The sequence below is a fragment of the Pyrgilauda ruficollis genome, unplaced genomic scaffold (assembly GCF_017590135.1).
Source record: "Pyrgilauda ruficollis isolate IOZ18807 unplaced genomic scaffold, ASM1759013v1 scaffold28, whole genome shotgun sequence".
Taxonomy (NCBI): Eukaryota; Metazoa; Chordata; class Aves; order Passeriformes; family Passeridae; genus Pyrgilauda; species Pyrgilauda ruficollis.
The window spans coordinates 8,590,679-8,609,794 of record NW_024524155.1 but is presented as its reverse complement, the minus strand read 5'-3'; the positions used below and the strand labels follow the sequence as shown (position 1 = coordinate 8,609,794).

Below are 19,116 nucleotides of genomic sequence, written 5' to 3'. Positions count from 1 at the left end.
CTCTGGGGAAGAACTGAGGGCCCAGAGGCTTGGGAAAAAAAAAAAAAAAAAAAAAAAAAAAGAACTTTGTTCTATGAGGGGTCCATGGCTGCCAAGTAGTCATCTAGCTTAATTCTTGGAAAAAAATGTTATTGCTAGAATTTTGTCTGTCCTGAGATCCTTGCAGCAAGCCCTCAGCCACCAGTGGGGCCAGGGAGCATCCTTTAGAGAGCAATCTCGCATGGCAGAATTGTGTCGGCGTGAAAACACAGCTACACCGAGCCTGCACTTCAGAGTGAAGTGGATTTATTACGTGGCCAGCGGGTACGGAGAAGCAGGTGGATTTTCAAGCGGGTACACCTACGGTAGGTGTTTGGAAGGACAGAGAGGAATAGCTGTCCGTATGCTGGGGACTTCAGCTTGCCACAGAGGATGTTCAGTAAAGACAGCGGGCTGCCCTCACGCCCTGCCTCTCCCGCAGCCGCTCGGCACTGCGGCTCCTGCCGGCGCTCCCCAAGGCGCTGTGGCGGCATCCGCAATTAGCCGAGCGCCACTGCAGGCTCTCAGCTGGGGCTCTCGCAGATGCCATTCGCCAGCTTGGCACAGGAGCTCTGCAGCTCCTCTGGAGGCACTTGGGATCCGCCTGAACCGAGGCTTTGGCTCGGCTCGGCGCTGCTCACTCTCCCGCTCTCCACGCAGGAACTGCCGATGGCGATTAACGTTACACCCACAGCAATGGCCCGGGCGACACAGCGCAAACCGCCGCGCCTTCCCGGAGCCTCCAGTGGCCTCCCCAGGGGCGCTTTTTTCCCTTCACTTTCCCGCAGGCAACGAGGCCGCAGCGGGAGGGCTCTGTGCCGGACTCGGCGGCCGTTCGCTGCCCGGGCTATGGCGGCTGCACCCCGAGCGCTGCCGAGTCCTGCAGCACCAGCGAGGGGGAGGCAGCAATGGGGCGGCCGCTCCGATCCCGGCTCCCTCCGTCCCTCGGCGGGCAGCTCCCGCCAGACAGCCGCTAGCAGGCGGCGGGACCTATATGCTCTCGCGGAAGGTTACCGCTGCCTGGCACGGCCGCTCCAACGGAAGCGGTGCTGAGGCGTCTGAGGCAGCACTTTGTCAAGGAGCGCCTGATTGGCTAACGGGACTCCGCAATGGTTATCTGGTAAGAGTCAAGGCCTCTGATTGGCCGCGCGGTACCTGCAATGCGTCAAGTGAGGATGCTGGGGTGCGCGTGCCAGCGCGCTGCCGGGGGGCGGCCGCGGCCCCGCCGGGAATGGCCGCCCGCTCCCGGCGCTGTCCGCAGCACCGGCAGCTCGGGCGCTCTCGGCCGCTCTGGGCAGCATCAGCAGTCCCAGCGGAAGATTTGCAGTCTCTTCGTACCGCTGCAGCTTGCAGCAACAGCAGTTGCTTTGCTGATGAGCCAGAACTGGCAGGAAGAAGCTGTTCCTCATTCAGTGACCTCTTCAGAGCAGGGTTTCTACGTAAAAAAGCGGCAGAAAGACAAAGCCGCTTTTCTCAATCCTTTTCCACAGCACAGGGTGCCAGAGGTGCAAAGCGTGGCAGAACAAACCTGCCTAGGCTGCCCTTCCAGTGGCCGTGTGAGCAGCAGCGTCTCTTAGACGACCGCTGCTCCGAGTGACAGCTTGAGTGGCAGCTGGGGGAGGATATGCACGGCCGAGTGATGACTGATCGCTGAAATAGCTTGCTGAAACCCTGCAAAATCTTTCAACACAAAAGAGACGCTTCTGCGAAATTAGCCCTGAACTGCGGAGCTGTGCCGAGGCACGCGAGGTCGGTCTGCGCCCATGCGGGGATGGGAGCCCCCTTGGCCTGGCCAAAACCCAGTGCAGTCCTGTTGCATAAGGAGCTGCAGAGATGCCTTAACCACTTGTGTGGGGTTTTTTGTATGTCTCTCATTGAAATGAGCATAGATAAACCAAATGAAAGTTGTCTCTGCACCAGTAAGAAGCTTACAGGACTGCTTTAAAAACGACGGGGGTTTCAAAACAGCAAGAACTTCCTGGCAGATCTGTGAAGCTTGATACAATAAGTGTCTAAAGGTAGAAGTAGGTTACAGACACTCATTATCTAAATTCTTCAGTATTTCTGTTACTGGAGTGTTTTCATTGCTCTTTTTCAAAATTCCATTCTTGAAGAGTGAGTCAGCAAGAAGCCTGTGAATGTGTCAGGGAGCAGTGTTTTAAATAAGGTTTTGCTGCTAAGCAATTATTAAAGAGCATGTTTACATATGAAAAAATTACAAATTTGCATATGAACATAACAGCCCAATTTTTTCACTCTAGTGAAAGTTTTTTCTGAACTGCAGTTTTCAGGATGACGATGTGTTAGTGTAGGAATTTTGAGTTAAATTCCTTGGTAATTTGTTTTCTTTGTTCCATTTGGTTACCTGGAAGTAGATCAGTTTTTAATTTAAAATTATCATGATTTCCTTTTCAGAGCCCTACTGAGTACAAACTGCTTTCCTGCTGACATGAACACTTCTTACTGTCTTTTTTCCAAAGAACTCTTTCAAAATATTAAAAACAATCTAACCGCTTCTCCTTGTAATCCTAGCCAAGTGGAACAAGTGCAATGAAACCTTTATGGGAAAATTATATGCCTGTGTAATTATAATGTTTATGAGTCCAAGTTTGCTAAAGTGAAACATAAAAGTCAGACTGCAAACTCATTCTGTTTCTTACCTGGTCATTTAAAGTATGATAATGTTTTTGAAAATTTCATGTTTGAACACCTTAGGTCTAAACCACGTTGACATCTTAACAAATGGAAAGGAAATTGGTATAAAGCATTGCTAAAGGCATCACCTTGTTCTGGAGTGTTTTCCAGAACAACCTAATATGACTCATAAAACAAATTTGTTGTATTAATTTACTATAATAATACTATAATGACTGTACAAATAATAGAACTACATTAATGACAGAGAACCTGGAAAAAGCTTTTAGAAGTGACATCATCCCATCATTCAAGAGGAAATAAATATACTAATTTTAGGTTAACACGTAAGTCATTGTTGCCCCAAACACTCTTCTGTAAAGCAGACTATTTAAAAGAAACCCTCAGGGCCTCGGTGTGTTCAGGGCAGCAATATATTCTTAGAGTTAGCTTAAAATGATCAAAAGTTCTAGAATGAATCAATGGGAAGAAAAACCAATTACGTGTTTATTAGAAAGAATTACATTGACCAAGTAATGGCAATTCCCAACCAATCAGCTATGAGTGATGATGCTACATTTTATTTTTTTCCAGGTGCTTTATGTAGGCCATGTCCAAAGCCATCAGAGTGTCTGGCAAAAGCAATATAGGGTAGTAAGCAGAGTTCGTTACAGTTCTAAATATATCACGTTCTAAACATTTTGAGTGAAAACATGCCCCAACAGTTTAAAGCAACCATTTAAAAACCAATGTATTTACAGCAATGTCATTACACCAACATCTGTTAAATGTATGCAGGTCTGCCATCTTATGGAGCCTGAATGGTACTGCCAAATCACAGAATGTGCAGCTACATGTTCATGTTAGGTGAATAGTTTGAATTTTTCCTTTACAGGTAATGCGTGCTTTCTTCTAAAACTTGCACTATTTGGATGCACTCTTTCTATTTGATTTGTATATTTGTGGAATTTATGTGTGCATACAAGTGTACACTTGTAAACACAATCAAATAAAGGTGTTACACTACAAGTTTAAGCATATAAAAGCTGGGAAGAGTTGAAGTTGGTTGTTCACATTATATGACAGCCTGGACCAACATAATCATAATCAGTTTTTTGGGGGAGCTCTGTTGGATCTGTGTGATTCAGCATTCAGGTTAGATGGTGCTGTTTAGTGAGTGGTTATTCAGAATTTTACTTTAGCATCTTTCTTTGGAGTGTGACTGTGCTGTATTTGCTGCAAGCTAGTCAAGGCCTGTTCTAAAGATGAAATTATTAACTTCTCCATGGGCTTTTCTACAGCTGTTATTATTAGAGTATAATATGAACAGTTTTGAATTAAGTTTGTACAGGCCAAAGCAGACAATCATCATGGCAATATTCAGCCCAAGTGATTAAATTTTGGCACAGCTATTAAAGTTGCTAAAATGATGCTTGTTTGTTTGTTTTATTTTCTATTTTTATAAAAGCTGATGTCAGATAAACTTGCTAAGTGACTTTTGGGTCAGCCAAAAACAAATGCACAAGAACACAAGAACGTTATAATTAGTACATCAAGTATTATTATACATTATTTTCTCTTTAACTGGTGCAAATTTATTTTTAGGTGAAAATGATTCTTCAGGAAGACCTTGTTACTTTGCTTTTGAAAAGTTTGAGGTAAGTTAGGAAAGTGGTTGATCTGAGTGGTTGCAATACAGTCAGATACTGTGGTGGAACACTTAAGATAAGAAAATTGTCCAACATTCAGTGAAGTTTTGCAGAGTTTTACCAGCTGCTGGAAAATCCAGTAGTGCCTAAACACGTAGAAGGATGCCTGCTTTTTCCCAGTTGTACCTGTATTAGAAAATATACATCACACTTTTTCCATTTAGTGTCATTTGCAAATATTCATATCTGTGCTGATACTCTTGATCAAAAAAGACACTAAGCACAAACTGCCATTTAGATTACTGTCAACTGAATTCGATGATGTGAAGCACTGCTTACCACCACAAAGAAGTCTTAGCATAATTGGTTTTCACTATTTGAATCAGTTTGTTATCATAAATCAATTTTTATTTGTCTTTCAGCTAAAGGTTTTACAGTTTCAGACAGATATTAGGTAAGCTTGGCATTTTTTTAGGAAGTTGTCTTGTGTCTCAAAGGTCATGCTACATGTTATTGTCTTAAACAGTACAAATAAGACACCTTTTTTTTTTTTCTGCCAACAAGAAGTTAGCCTGTAAATCTGTAAACCACATATGATATATGATAGCAGCAATTTTTTCTCTGTCCAAAATTTACATTATTTTGAAGTGGATAGTTTTGAAGGTGGATACAGACATTCAAACCCATTGCCATATACATGCTGCTGCCAGATACAGATACCAGAGGAGTATTTCATACTAAGTAATTCTCAAGGTGTGGTCAGGCAGGTGCATCCTCAGCATGACAGCCCAGTGAGCATGGTTTGCTAAGTTCATTGTTGCCATGTGTATTACAATGCAAATAATCTCCTGCTACTATAGGTAGCCACATATTTTTATCAAAGACGTTAGGAATGACAGCAAATTGGCATTAAGGGTATGATTTTTATGTGAGTGGCACTCATCTGACAAATTCCTAACAACTGCAATATTAACTCCTTTGTAGCTGCAATTATACAACCCTCAATATTATATTAAATAGTTTTAGGCCATCCTCCATTGAATTTGCCTCTCACCAAGTTAGGGAATATAGTTTCTAAGATTTGTCTTTGACTATTTTCAATGACTATCCAAATTTGATTAACCTGCAATATTCTAGTTAGTTGAAATAGAATACAAGATAAAGCACATCTGGCTTCTTGTGGTATGATTTCAGAGGTTAGTAATGGGCACCACAGTGATAAACTAGTGTGTCACTAAAGGTGCCAGGTACCTTGCCAGTCTTGTATGGAAGTTTGTAAAGCTGTTGGTAGCCAACTTGCAGTTCTGCCTACCACAGCTTTCAGTTCTTACAATATTGAGAATTTATTTGCTATAATTTTTGTATTAAATGAATTCAGTGTTTGTGGTCCTACACCAATTTCACCCAGCAAAGTTTGCATGGTATCTCTTTTATTTCTGTATCCTGTTGGTGTGTGTTTTTTTGTACCCATCATAGAGGAAGGTGCTGTATTCAGCACAAGTCTTGTTCCATGTACCAGTTGGCTAAGTTCAGATGTATGTTTGTCTCATTAATTTTGGAGCCATAATCATGGGCTCTCATCCATCATAAAGTTGCATTAAGTAAAGGAGTGCCTTTGTTAAGAGGTTGTTTTGGTTGTTGAATAAGCAATTCTAGTTGCATATAAGATACACAATCAGGAACAAGTGGTATCTTAATTGTGTCCATTTGCATTGACTTCCTATTGATTATTAGCAGTGTTTATAGAAAAATTGCTGAATATTATCACGTTGTTCTCATTGTTTACAATTTGAGTGTAATTCTTAGGAGCTCTTAAAGTATGATTGGTTGTCTTATGTGTCTATAGTACCCACTTAATTTTATTGATAAAATAATTTGCAGTTTCCCATTCAGTATTACCTACAGCTAAAGTCAGTTAATTTTAAGCTTTAGGATTAGTGTAACATTATCACCTACTATCAGTTCTTGACCCAGAGCTAATCTGTGAGAATGTATTTCCAGCCTTCAGGAAGGACCAATATAATCTACTTGCTGAGTTTCTCAGAGTAGTGTACCTTCCTTGAGATTGGCAGCCCGTTACTCTTTTGAAAGGTACTGTCTCATTAAAAAACAAAACAAAACAAAACAAAACAAAAGAAAACAACAAACCCAAAACCAACAAAAACCCCCACCAAAACCCAAGAAGGTATGTATTTACTATATGTATCACCAGCACCAGGACACAGGCAATCCTCTCCTTGCATCCTGTTGAAATAAATCGTAACTCCCTATGTGTCTTAGCCATTCTGGTACCCACTTACTAGCCTTTCTCAGAAGGTGTTTGAATGTTTTAGATCTCTATTAATACAGATTCTGTGCCCTCCCATCCATCGTGTACCTAAAACTGCAACTTCTTGACTTAGTCCCTGCTATGTAAAGTCAAAATATTTAATTCCACACTAATATTTAATTCCAGAAAATGCTTGATGGAACACTAATATTTAATTCCAGTGAATGCTGGATGATAGCATTCATACTTTGATGAACCATTTCCTCATGTACTCCAGTTAGAGTATGATCTGTATGCTGTAAAATTGTTACTTTGGTGGGAGGATTATTGATTCCAGCTCTTTAGCTAACACAGCACAGACAAAGATGGGGCCACTGTTAAAATATTGGGGTATGTGATAAAAGGTACATTGCCTTCCACCCTGAGTAATTGCAAACTGTGGTTTCTTTTGCTCTTGTATCAGGATCATAAAGACCTTTCTTGTGTAGCTGACACACCCACCCCCAGAAGAGCATTTACTGTGCTGGAAACCAGGGGCTGTTAAAGAACCAGTTGCTTTATGAGAAGCCCTACAGTCAACAGTTGTGTGCCATATCCTGTCTGGTTTATTAAAACTGGGCTGTTACACAGTGAGCTTTTTTTATAGTACTCTGTTGCTCCAACAGTTTGACTTAATTCTTTCACAGGTTTTATGGCAGGGGGTTATGGCTCTGAGCCTTCTTTCGTTGTGGTACTGGTTTGATCAGTCCCAGCACGTGATTGACTTCCTGGATGTAAACTTTAACTTGTTTGTTATCCATCCTGGCATCCATGACAACAAAACAGACTGATACAGAGTGGGGGCTCTCAGGATTAATCCATTGGATTGGGGCAGGCGTTTACTGCTAATGGAAGTATCAAACTTCTGTCCCCAGTCTGATGTGGTGTGGACATGCTTCCACACCATTTGCCACACCAGTGGCACCATTATGCCACTTCTGTACCTGTGTCCATGCATCATATACTGAGGTCCTGAGTTTTAACTTGCTTCCCTCATCTCCAGAAGAAGAAGCTAGTTTCATTTCCTCATATGGCTACACTTTACCTATGTCACATTTCTGAACTTGTCTTGGTCCCAGAGTCTTGCAAAAGGTGGCTCTTGGCTAGGTTTCTACAGAGAGGGCCATGATGGTGCAGAGGCAAGAGTGCTAATCTGGACAGCAGCAAAACTCTGCCCATCAGCTGGTGGAGGAGCTTCCAGGTTGCAGAGAAACTCTCTGTGCCAAAGCATAATGGAGATACAGGAAGACTTCACACTATGAATGGTTAGTGACTGCGTGGAATGACTTCTGCAGTGGTGATTGTTCCACAGCTTGTGTATCTTCTACTTGTGGCCTTCTTTGCAATTAAAAGAGTGTTAAAAAAGACAAAATAATTTGTTAATTAATGGGATTATCAATCTTGTCTGAATCAGAGATCACTTTAGTGCTTAAACCCTTGCTGTGTTTCTCTGCTTAAAGTGGTCAGAATCTGGCCCCAAATACAAGTGAAAGCAGAAGGGGGATCAAGTTTTTGTTCAGAGCTGCATTTAAAAAAAAAAATCTAGCTGCAGAGATTAAAACATAGTTGAGTTACTACGTTGAGAAAAAAAATCTATAAATTGGTGTCATTATTTATGTGCCTTATTCTTAAAATGGTAGTTACTGATAAAGCAAAATGACAAAAAAAATTTGTAACTGAAATTGGCATCCACTCTGCTTTCTTCAGCTCCAAAACAGCAGGGAGATCATAGAAAGCTCAGAGGTTGCTATGTAGAAAATACTGTTCTGCATCAGACTGGAGATCAGACTGGGTCAGTATCTTTCTACATCTATGGCAAGATAAGGACCTTGAATGAATTACTTGCTGCTGGTAAGAGGAATCAGTTCATCCCCATGAAGGATTGTATTCTAACAGTAAAAGATTTTCTTAACTTTGAAGCATGACTTGTTAAAAGGCTTCCAGAATTACTGTGAACAATCACAGCTCCAAGTACTTTGGTATTCATGCACATTTTAGAATTTACTCAGTTCTTGACCTTGGTGGATTTCTGTAGCAATATGTTTCACCATGCAATTACTTATTGATTTGGCAAACAGTAATCAAGCACATTCTTTCTTCTACAAAAATGATGCAAGATTTTATTACCATTACAAAAGAGGAAACATTTCAGCTCTCTTGTTTTGTCTGAGAAACTGGCATACAGCAAACTGCCTTCAGCTGGCTGTATCTTTTAGATCAGATTGTCTTAAAATGTCATATTGGGATTCTGGTGTTAATTTGCAATGTCAACATGTCTTAGGGTGGGTCTACCTTAGTGTTTTAATGAAACATAATGTTTTCTGGGTTTTTTAATAATTCAAACCAGTTTCATCTAGTTATTTTCAGCTTCCATAATTGTGTGTATTTTTTTTACCTTCATGCATAAATCAATGACTATCATTTAATATAACATTTGGTTTACTTCTGTTTAACAATAAAAGCCTGTACAGATGGCTGCAAAACAGAACCCTCAGACACAGTTGGATTTGTACATTTGTGCTGATTTATTGCTTAAGGGAACTCACTTCAACATGCTGTACTGCCAGATCCATCCCTGCAGTAATTCTGTTGGCTTCAGTGGATGGCCACATGGGATCACCTGTGCTATCTGGCTAAGCTAAGAGATTTTGTACAATTCCAAAGAGATCTGCTTGACAATATGAAAAAACTAAGTCTGAAGAGCATGCTAACTGTGTTGGGCTTTGGACAGTTTAACTGTTTTGTTCCAAGTAGGGGCCATGAGAGCCACTTTCCATTCAGAGACCACAACAAATAATTACAGCTTTGATTTACATAATTGGTAGTAGAAAATATTGTGCTCACCCTGGGTACTGTGTAGGTGCAGGCAATAGGAGGGTCAAAGATTCAGCAGATTTTCTGAGGATTTAGAAATAATTTCAGAACTGCGGAAGTCACTGGGAACTTGCTCTAATCCTGTCTGTGTGACATCAGAAATGCTGGAAGGAAGATTTTTAGAATGCAGCTGCCTACAAAAACTCTGGGAACCACAGGCAAATAAATTGTTCCTATTCATGTGAATTTCTTTGTGCTCCATAAATCAAGTTGTAATGTCCGTTATTTCTAAAATCAAGGATCATATCACATTTCATCAATTTTTTTTTCCTAATGGAAAAACCCTTAAAGATATAGAATTCTGAGCAACTCTGGGGGCTAAAAGGAATTGACACTTCTAGAGAATATAATATTCCACAAGATTGCAACATAAGAACAGGCCAACAGCTTGTTTGGCTTTGTTTGGTGTTGCTTATATAGGGCAGGCAAGACACACAGAATTGCAAGTCCTGAAGCTAACTTGTTTTTATGGAGTTGTGCACCTTAACTGAATATATGCAAAGTATGAAAATAATTAGTTGTGAATTTTTGATCATCCATTAAACTGGGATAGTGATTACAATAAAGTAAAATTACTTGTGCTCACTTGTAAGTTGGCTTGCTTTTCTGTGGGAAACAATATTCTTTCAAAATAATCCAAAATGGTAAGCACTTTTATGGTGCAATACACATAAAACAGAATAATCAGCTACAAAAATGCTATCCAGAGCTAAAACATACTTCCACACTGAGAGGTGATCATAGTTTGTAGGAAACAACTGTGCTTGTAAACAGTGTTAGCACTGTAACAAACAACCAAGAAAAAATCACCTTATGACTTCAGCTGAATCCTTAGGGTCATGCAGCTCAGTTGGGCTGGAGCTGACCCAAAGATGGAACGCTTCTCAACCCTACTCCTCCTAATTGTAATGTTTCCCATTTTCTTTTGCAAGTAATACTTTATAGTGTAAATACCTCCCTGGTGGTGTCACCTATGACATTTTGGCCTTTTCATTCTTCCCATACTTTCCTCCAGAACCTGGCCAGGACTGTTGCTGTTGATGTTTCAATGCTATCTCCCCAGTTGCCTGTGGGAGAGTTTGTTGGGTCAGATATCCAAAGCGGATCCGTGCATGTGTATCGTATTCACCTGACCTGAAAGGCCTCCCACAATCCTGCCTGCTGGGGATCATTTCCACATGAAGGCGCCTGCAGCTGGCCTGAAGCCCAGCTGGGTTTGAGCTGCTCCTGAGGGGAAGCAATGTGGTGTGACTGCAGCATGCTGTCTGTCACTCCTGGATCTGGGAACACGGTGAGGAAGAACTTCAGCTGTTTTTTCACAGAGGCCACTTTGGTTTGACAGAATTTATGATCTCTGGCTCTGCAGGAAGGTGCATGCTTTGTTCCCAAGCCAGGCACAGTCTTGCAAGAGATGTTTGTACAGTCATGGGCTTCAGCTAATACCTATGCTGGAGGCAGGGTGGTTGGTTTTACATTTGTGGCATAGAAAATCTGCAAAAAGATCAACTAATCATAGATAATTGAGAATTGGCTCAATGGGTGTTACAATCCTGCTCTCAGTTTTGATCTAGCACAGGCTGTTTTTTGCTGCTGTCCAGGCACCACTATCAGCATGAGGTATTCCTGCTTCCCTGCTCCTGTTCCCTCTTCTGCCTGTGGCATGCCAGCCATGCACTTGTGCTAGCAACTGAATGTGCTAGTGATTATCACAATCAATAATTCTTTTTTAACTCCAGTCAGTTCCTTGACTTAGTGCTGGCAACTTTTTAATGAACCTTAGTTAAGAAGCGCTGCAAGCAATTTTGTTGGCACAGCTGAGGGGCACACGGATATTAAGAAGGTTTTAAGCTACTACTGACATTTTTTATCATGAAACAGTAGCCACAGTTCAGCTGTATTTCTGTAATTTCATTAATTTTATTAACTATACCATTGTAAATTAGGAGTAATCTCAAATGAAACAATGCTTTCACAATCACCAAACATGTTTTGAGGAGGTGAAATAATTTTTAAAAAAAATTATGGCAGTTAGTTGGAGATTTGAGAGAAGATTTTTCTCCCTTGTAAATAAAATAATTTAGGAATGCCATCAATAAATAAAATTATTTTATTTCAGCAGATGAAAACAGGATTATCTTCTGTTTAGTACTGAACCACAGCTTAGAAAACTGCAGGGTTACAGAATTAAAAATCACACACAGCACTCTCTGAAAACTCGATTGCTTCACTGAGCCATGTACCACTGAGCACTTCATGGCTTGCTGGGAATGAGAAGCAACAGAGCCTCGGATTTGCCAGCCATCTTTGTCATTGACTTCAGCGAAGGAAAGGCTACAAATAAAGTTGCTGCAGAGGCCCTCCGTCCCAGAGCCGGGTGTGGCGGGGCCAGACAGTGCAGAGAAATAAATGACTTGTCCTTGGAGCTGCCTCTGTCACGCCACCCTGCTTGGCAGGGGGGAAATGAACAGGGCGGAGGGAGGCTCAGAAATCCCTTGTAGGAGTGCCATCTGATGGGTCTAACTGCACTTTTTGTTGAGAGGGTGAGAATCCTTGTGTGCAGAAAACATAACTGCACAAAGGAAACAAATCCAAACAAAGGTAATAAATGCAGAGCAGGCACTTTGACAAGGAGCAAACAGATTCCCTTTTGACAAACAAAGGAACTGATGACTGTCAAGCTCTTTCCTTGACAAGAAAAAAAGATTCCAGAATCTGCTGCTGGAGAAATCTTCCACCCCATCTGACTATCAAAACACAGCTGGCAACCCCAGGGAAGATCCCTGAACAACAGGGAAGAACAACACATGAAAATAGTCTATTTCTTTTGGCTTGAGAAGAACAAATTCTGTCAGCAGAAAACTGTTTGGCTACAGCTATTAATTAACATTATTAGCATTTTCTAACTCTGGCCTTTCTTACTGCTTTCCTCTCTTTCCTTCTTAGTCTCTTCAAGCACCTCTCCTCACCTTATCTATGTTTCTGACAACTCACTAACTCACTGTGCTGATTATCTGAATGTTCTTCTCTCTGGGTTTGTCTGTGACTGCTAGTCCTAGTAATCTACCTTTTTGAAATAGTTATTTACTGAATAGCAATAGAAAATAATTACTTCCAGCAGCCAAAGAAAAACCCTGATCTTAGCATTTTAAAATAGGATACTTTACAGACAAAGTCTTAAAGTCTTCAGGGCTCATATTTCTATAGTGGTACTCTAGTACAGGGCCTCCATTAATGATTACGGCTGTTCAAGAATTTCTATAATGTCAACATTGGAGTCTCTTTCCTTTCTAGTATAGTGTTCCTGATTTTTTGCTAACAAATAAGGGATACCAACCCACAAACTGAAGGTGCAGTGTCTATAAATGAACTTGGATGAACCTAGCAGAGCCTGCTTTATGTAGCTCTTCCTAATGAAGGCTGCTCTGACAGTGTTTAGAGATTCCACAGTTCATATGAGGCTACTGTGCGCTTCTGCCAAGGGCCGTAACATAGTTTGGGGTGGAGTGCAGCTTCCCCTTTCAGTGTGAAGGTGCCAGAAGTTTTTGATTTAAGCATATGGTGTACTTTCTTCATTAAAACAGCAATGTGCTTAGCTCAGAAGTACTTAATTCTAAAACTCACTGATACCCTTTTGATAGCAGAGTTGGTAGAATGCCATTTAAGTGTTACTGGGATTTTAGGACTCTGAGCAGCCCTAAATATGGGGAATCAATAGTTGTGATTCCTAGGAAATACAGCTGCAGCATTATATTGCTTTCAGCACAAGATTCTCTACCATGATTAGCTATACTTTAATGAAGTTGTTCTGGATATACTGAGGAACACTAACAATAATTTCTTCATCATTAATTAATTGTGCAAATTGTTATCTGATTTCCTATTTACTTATATATGGATTTTTTGTATTGTTATATATATATATATATATGATTTCTAGTTCATAATGGTTACCTGGTTGCTAGGCTAAATTATAGAAAGAAGAGCTCATATCTAATGTGGATAATAATGAAAAGAATAGACAAGAATTGTTTATCAAAGCAAAGTGTATGAAATAAGAAACTGTCACTGAAGCATCTTGGATGTTGTCCATATTTACGTGACACTTCATATACATAAAGTGAAGTCATGAAAATCAGTGAGAAGTACTTTGTCCAAAAAAAACTCATATATTCAGATGGGTAGAAAGTATTTCAGATAATGGCTGCAGTTGAGAAAATGAACTCAGGGTTCATGAAAGCCCAACAGCTCTGAACAAAGTTTATGATCTGAGAGAAAGTAATGAAGAATCTGTGGGGAATTAAAGAAGAATGTAACATTTAATAAGGGAAGAAGGAGTATTTGGGATAGACAGTGAGATAAATGATTGGTGTACAATACTGAGTGTCTGGGAAAAGAAAAGGCACAATATATGCCTGGCCATTTGTGAGCAGATGGTCGTGTGTGGTCATGATCATCTGGAGTCTGGGTACCAAAAAGGCAATAAATAAGTATGGGAGACAGATCTGTGCTACGAGCTCTTTGAAAGAGGGTTGTTGTCTGGTTTTGTGCATGTCTGGGTGTGGAATAGTGGTTGTGAAGAGAGAATTCTAGAGAGAGAATTCATAAAGGATCACAGCATGAGTCAGCTTGGAAGAGCCTTCAGAATATCTTCTAGTCCAACCTCCTGCTCACATGGGAATGAAGATGGTTGCAAACATTATGATAAAGTTGGGCATATTCATGTTTGTGGTACAGACTAACAGATTTTTGAAGTAATCAATTTTCTTGGGAATTTGTAAATTTCAAACTGCTCCTCTCCTGTATGTGTGTATAAAATAAACTACAGAATATAAAATTGTATCTATATTTTCACTTTTACCCTGATGCAGGTGTATGGGCATTCAAATTATTTTGTCTTAGGCTATTCTTATTCTTGCACTAAGAACCAGGTATGAATTGCCATCATCCTTACTTTTCCTCCTAATACATTTAATGAATGTACAACAAGGTTCCAGCCTTCTGAGCCAAAAGAACTGCTTTTATGCAACTTAATGGGTGTAGCAAAACACTAAGGGACAGGTAAGGTGAAAAAGAAGTGCATGAAAAAAGCATAGACATACCTTTGAGGACATACCTATGGTTCTTTGAGGAAGAACCATAAAAATAAAATTAATGTTCTTTCTTCTCTATGTGAAAATTAAATTTCCAGTTGCTGTTACAGAGCTTACCTATGCATTCTCTTTTCAAAGTTGTGCAGCATACTGATGCTTTTAGGGTCAAAAGGAACAGCACATCAGCAGAATAACTGCAGTCTGTATGATAGGACTTTCACTGCCAGTAAGATAGAGGATTAAATTTTAATAAATATATAATTGATTAGTCCCAGTTAATACAGTATTATGACTTAGTGATGGCATCCATAATTTAGGTATATTAGGTTGGGTTTTTTATAGGCTTAATAATCTTCAGTGTGCTGAAAGGAGTGTAATAGTTGAAGACAGCAGGATTTCAGGTCATTATATTGTAGATTTTTTTAAACTGTATTTATCAACTAGCTTCAATGCCTGTCATATCAGTTGTCTAGTGACAGCAATCAACATTCTGGCAGAGAGGTGACATTGCCTACAACTCAAGCATTATACAAATTGTCTGGTAATAAACTTTTCAATACCAATAATGGATATCCATGTGATATTATTTACAAATTGCAATTATCTAGAAAACTGAGGAAAGTTTATGGTCTCATTGGCAGCTGAAATAATGTAATTTTTGCAGCATAAATGGAGATTGGAGAAAGGAAAATCTGTAGGCATCTCAGCTCAGTTGTTGGCAAAACATGGGGATGAGGAAGATTTCTGGCAAGGCTGAAGACTAAAAAATGCAGTTGTACAGTGAAAAATGTGGGCTGCTAATGCCACTGCAGCTCAGGTACTTGTGCAAGTGACAACAAAAGCTTTTTTATTTATTTACTAGGCACAAACTGATGCTATTTGAGACTAATTTATATAGGTAGTGAAGATGGGGAGGAAACTTGTTGTGTTTAAAGTAAAAACAGAACAGTCCTCTCTCCTTTCCCAGCTGGCTGAAAAATCCAAATGAAATGGAAGAATAAACAAAACTGTTTTGACAAAGTTCTACAGAACTTTTTTTAATACTATAAGAACAAATATTGATAAACTAGACATAGTAATTGAGGTAATAAGTCAGAGGCTTAAACATGACAGAGATCTGGAATTTATCTAACACAGATACAAAAAATGCCAGGAATTTACATTCCAGTATGAAAGAGGGATGAGTGACTACCTTCACAGTCAGAGAAAAACAAGGAAAAGCTCTGTACAGAATGGAGAAGGGAAATGAATGAATCAAGAAAGCTATGATTTGGAGTCTTAGAAGTGCAGACTCAAGGTCTTGTAGAAGACAAACAAAAAGACTATTTAGCAATATAGGCAGCAAATTGCAACTAGCACATAAAGAAGGGGAAGCTCTAAAGGTTTTGTATAATCTAGTTGCATGCCCCAGCCTAATGAGTAATTTTGCAGCTTTCAGAACAGACAAAGATGTAGAAAGGAAAGTCAAAGCCAGAAGAGAATATACACAAAGTGAAAAGAACTGTGGGACGGAAACTAAACTAGGAGAGCTTGACTTATTCAAAGAGATGGGGAGCATTACTGACTAGTGAGAAAACTAGGGAATGATGTTTTATGGCTTGTGGTAGAGATTTTAATCCACCTGTGCTATTGTGGTGGTGCTATATAACAAGCGTACTTTTATTTTATAAACATTTGCTATATTTGCAATTATTCTGTTAGTCTACAACAACACACAAAACTTTGAAATAAAGCTTGAAATTAATGAACAGTATGGAAATGAATGAAAGATGGGATAAAATGCAGTTCAAGTTTACCAAACATAGACCATGAGTGTATTTTAATGGCAGCAGAATTTTTATGATGGAAACCTGTTCGATACAATTAATTTTTATCTCAGTAAGGCATTTGACAATGTTGCACTTGTGAGATTATTAGGTGCAACGGGAAATAGCACAAGAAATAAATAAAGAAGTGGCTAAAAGAGGGATGAGAATAGCTATGTGCTGGAAAGGGGACTATGTGACCAAAGAGGGAGTTCAGTGGGGGCTCCTTATACCAACATCTGGCCAACATTATTTAACAAAGACACTGACACAAAAATAAGGATGTACTAATTAAGCTTGCTGATGGCAAAAGCAGAGGCATTGCTCACAATAAGCCATATCAAAAATTTCAGTCCTATAAAACAGATGATCTATGGAAGTAAAGTTGAATTTAATACAGAATAGAAGGCAGTGTCCTTAGGGATTAATAACAAGAATTTCTGGTATAATAGGGGGAATTCATATAAGGGAAGCAATTGCTTGGAAATGCCCAATTATAATTATTCATTATGGTCATTATGAGCCTCTAGTATGATTCAGCCAACTGTATGTTAAATGCAGGGCTGTAGAACATTTCCAGTAGAGACTGAGAAGTACCACTGTGTCTTGAATACTGTGTGCAATTCTAGTTCAGAATATGAACAGAGAAAAGTGCAAAAAATTCAGTGGACTGAGCATGAAATTTTTTTAATTGCTTAATGGCAGAAAGGCTGAGTGGCATATGATTGCTGCCTGTGCATAGATTACAGGTTAGCACCCTCATGAAGCAGAGAGCTATTTTAAGCCATAGGAAATTGCTGGCCCAGAAACAGATGGATATAAACATAAATGTAATTAAGGAGGAAGTCAGCATGTTTCTAAGCATTGGAGCATCATGGTTCTGGACCTGTCTCTCTACAGGAGTTGTGGGTAGAAAAGCCCAACAAATTTGGAATTGGAATATATGAACACACCTGTGTGGTGCAGTTTTCTGCAGAGAAGGCTGAACTCAGTGGCTCAGACCATTCCTTTCAGACATATGTCCACAAAAGGTTAGAGACTAGGGATAAATGGCAAGATCAACTTTATTTTGGGGAAAAGCCTAATGAGAAATTAGCATGGGTTTTACATAAGAAATCATTAAATTCAGGGAAAGTGCAGAATTGCTAAATGCAATAAAAAATGGAAAATCCTGACTGTTGGTATAGCTTATTTATTTTTAAAATACTGACTATTTAAGCATGCTGTTTCATAGGCTGCATTTTGAAAGGTTCATTAGGAATATGACTCCTCCTCAAATGATCCCAAGGCACCAAAAAACCCACCTCATTACAGTAACTGGAAGCTTCACCTGTAGCTGCACAATGAAGCCACAAAGTCACCTGAAAGTTATGCAGTAAGTTGAATGTTTTCTGACAAAATGGCACGTAACACTTGTTTTGATTTGAGAATAAAAGAAGTGCATTTTTCTTACAGGAGGATCTATTCCTGTGGTATTTTAAAAAGAAAGGTGACAGAACTACAGGCTTCAAAATATACAAATAGGCAAAAAACAAGGGTGGATGTGGGGTGGGGTTTTTTGTTTGGTTGATTTGGTTTGCATTTTTTTAAGAACTAAAATTCCTCTCTTCTTTTCTTTGCAAAAAGAAACTGGATAAAATTGTATGGGTACAGGAAGTTTTAATCATTCTGGATTTCTTAAAATTCTCTAGTCTTCACCCTGAGAAGGCTTGTATAAAATGCTAGTGGGCCGTTCTAGCAAACAAAATGCTGTGCTTATGTCTGAAAAATACCTCCTTCCTCTCCTCCTGTGCTTTGTTCACAGTACTGGGAACAATACTGAGACCCTACTTTTTTTGGAATGATATAGAAATGCAGACTTATATTCACAGATGCATACATGAATACATAGCAGAACTTAAAATACTTTACAAGCCTGAGGTTTATGTCTAAACACCTCACAGACCTGTCTAGACTATGGCTTTGATACAGATTTTTCATATTTATTTTGTTGCTATTTCTGTTTTGTATAATGGAACAGTGTACACATATTTCAAACTTGCCTACAGGATCAGTCTGACCGTGGCTTCAATTTGAAGTTCAAGGCCAGCACTACCATGCAGCCTGAAAAAATCAAGTCAAGAGAACTCCTTTAAGTTTTTGAAGTATAGCATCAAAATGCATATCTGAACTGAACCAGTTATCTTTATTACATATGTCCATCACATATATACCTGCAACAACTGATCTACCCAGCAAGCTTTTAGTAAGTGAAGATTTCACAGATAGGACTTGGATCAGTAAATAAACCACCAGATTTATTAAAGCATTAGAAAGACAGCCTGACAGCCTTTTTGAAAATATTAGCAAGAATGCATCCATCAACTTGTATATGTTTATTTTCTGTTTATTTTTATCTGTTGAAGGAAAAATGTTTGCAGCTTTCTCATGTAATTTTATAGCCCTATTTTATTAATAATTTAAACTGCTAAGATTTTATTCAGGCATTGTTTATTGCACTTTAAGAAAGCAGTAGAATTGCATTTTTGTAATGTAATTTTCAAAGCCTCTGTATAAAATACTCTAGGAAGCATAAACATACTGACCTACAAAGTAGGTCCTTTGAGGAGAAAATATGATACATTAAATGTAATAGCAGTATTATACAATATCATCACCTAGAATACTTATTCTATAAGTAATATAACAGATAATTAAAACTGAAGAGAACATTAGTAATTGAAATTTGTTGCTAAATA

The 19,116-nt window shown here is 39.3% G+C and overlaps 1 protein-coding gene across 2 annotated transcripts; it reads left to right on the top strand.

Moving 5' to 3' along the window:
• The first annotated feature begins 169 nt into the window (after positions 1–169).
• Positions 170–11,228, top strand: LOC121356070. 2 transcript variants are annotated; one of them, XM_041472131.1, is made up of 3 exons: positions 170–1,767; positions 4,258–4,310; positions 10,499–11,228. In XM_041472131.1, the coding sequence occupies exon 1, from the start codon at positions 221–223 to the stop codon at positions 1,613–1,615; it is 1,395 nt and encodes a 464-aa protein (XP_041328065.1). In that variant the 5' UTR covers positions 170–220; the 3' UTR covers positions 1,616–1,767; positions 4,258–4,310; positions 10,499–11,228. The 2 variants fall into 2 exon arrangements, with proteins under 2 accessions (XP_041328065.1, XP_041328064.1); XM_041472130.1 differs by lacking the exons at positions 4,258–4,310; positions 10,499–11,228 and adding an exon at positions 2,434–4,082.
• The last annotated feature ends 7,888 nt before the right edge of the window (positions 11,229–19,116 follow it).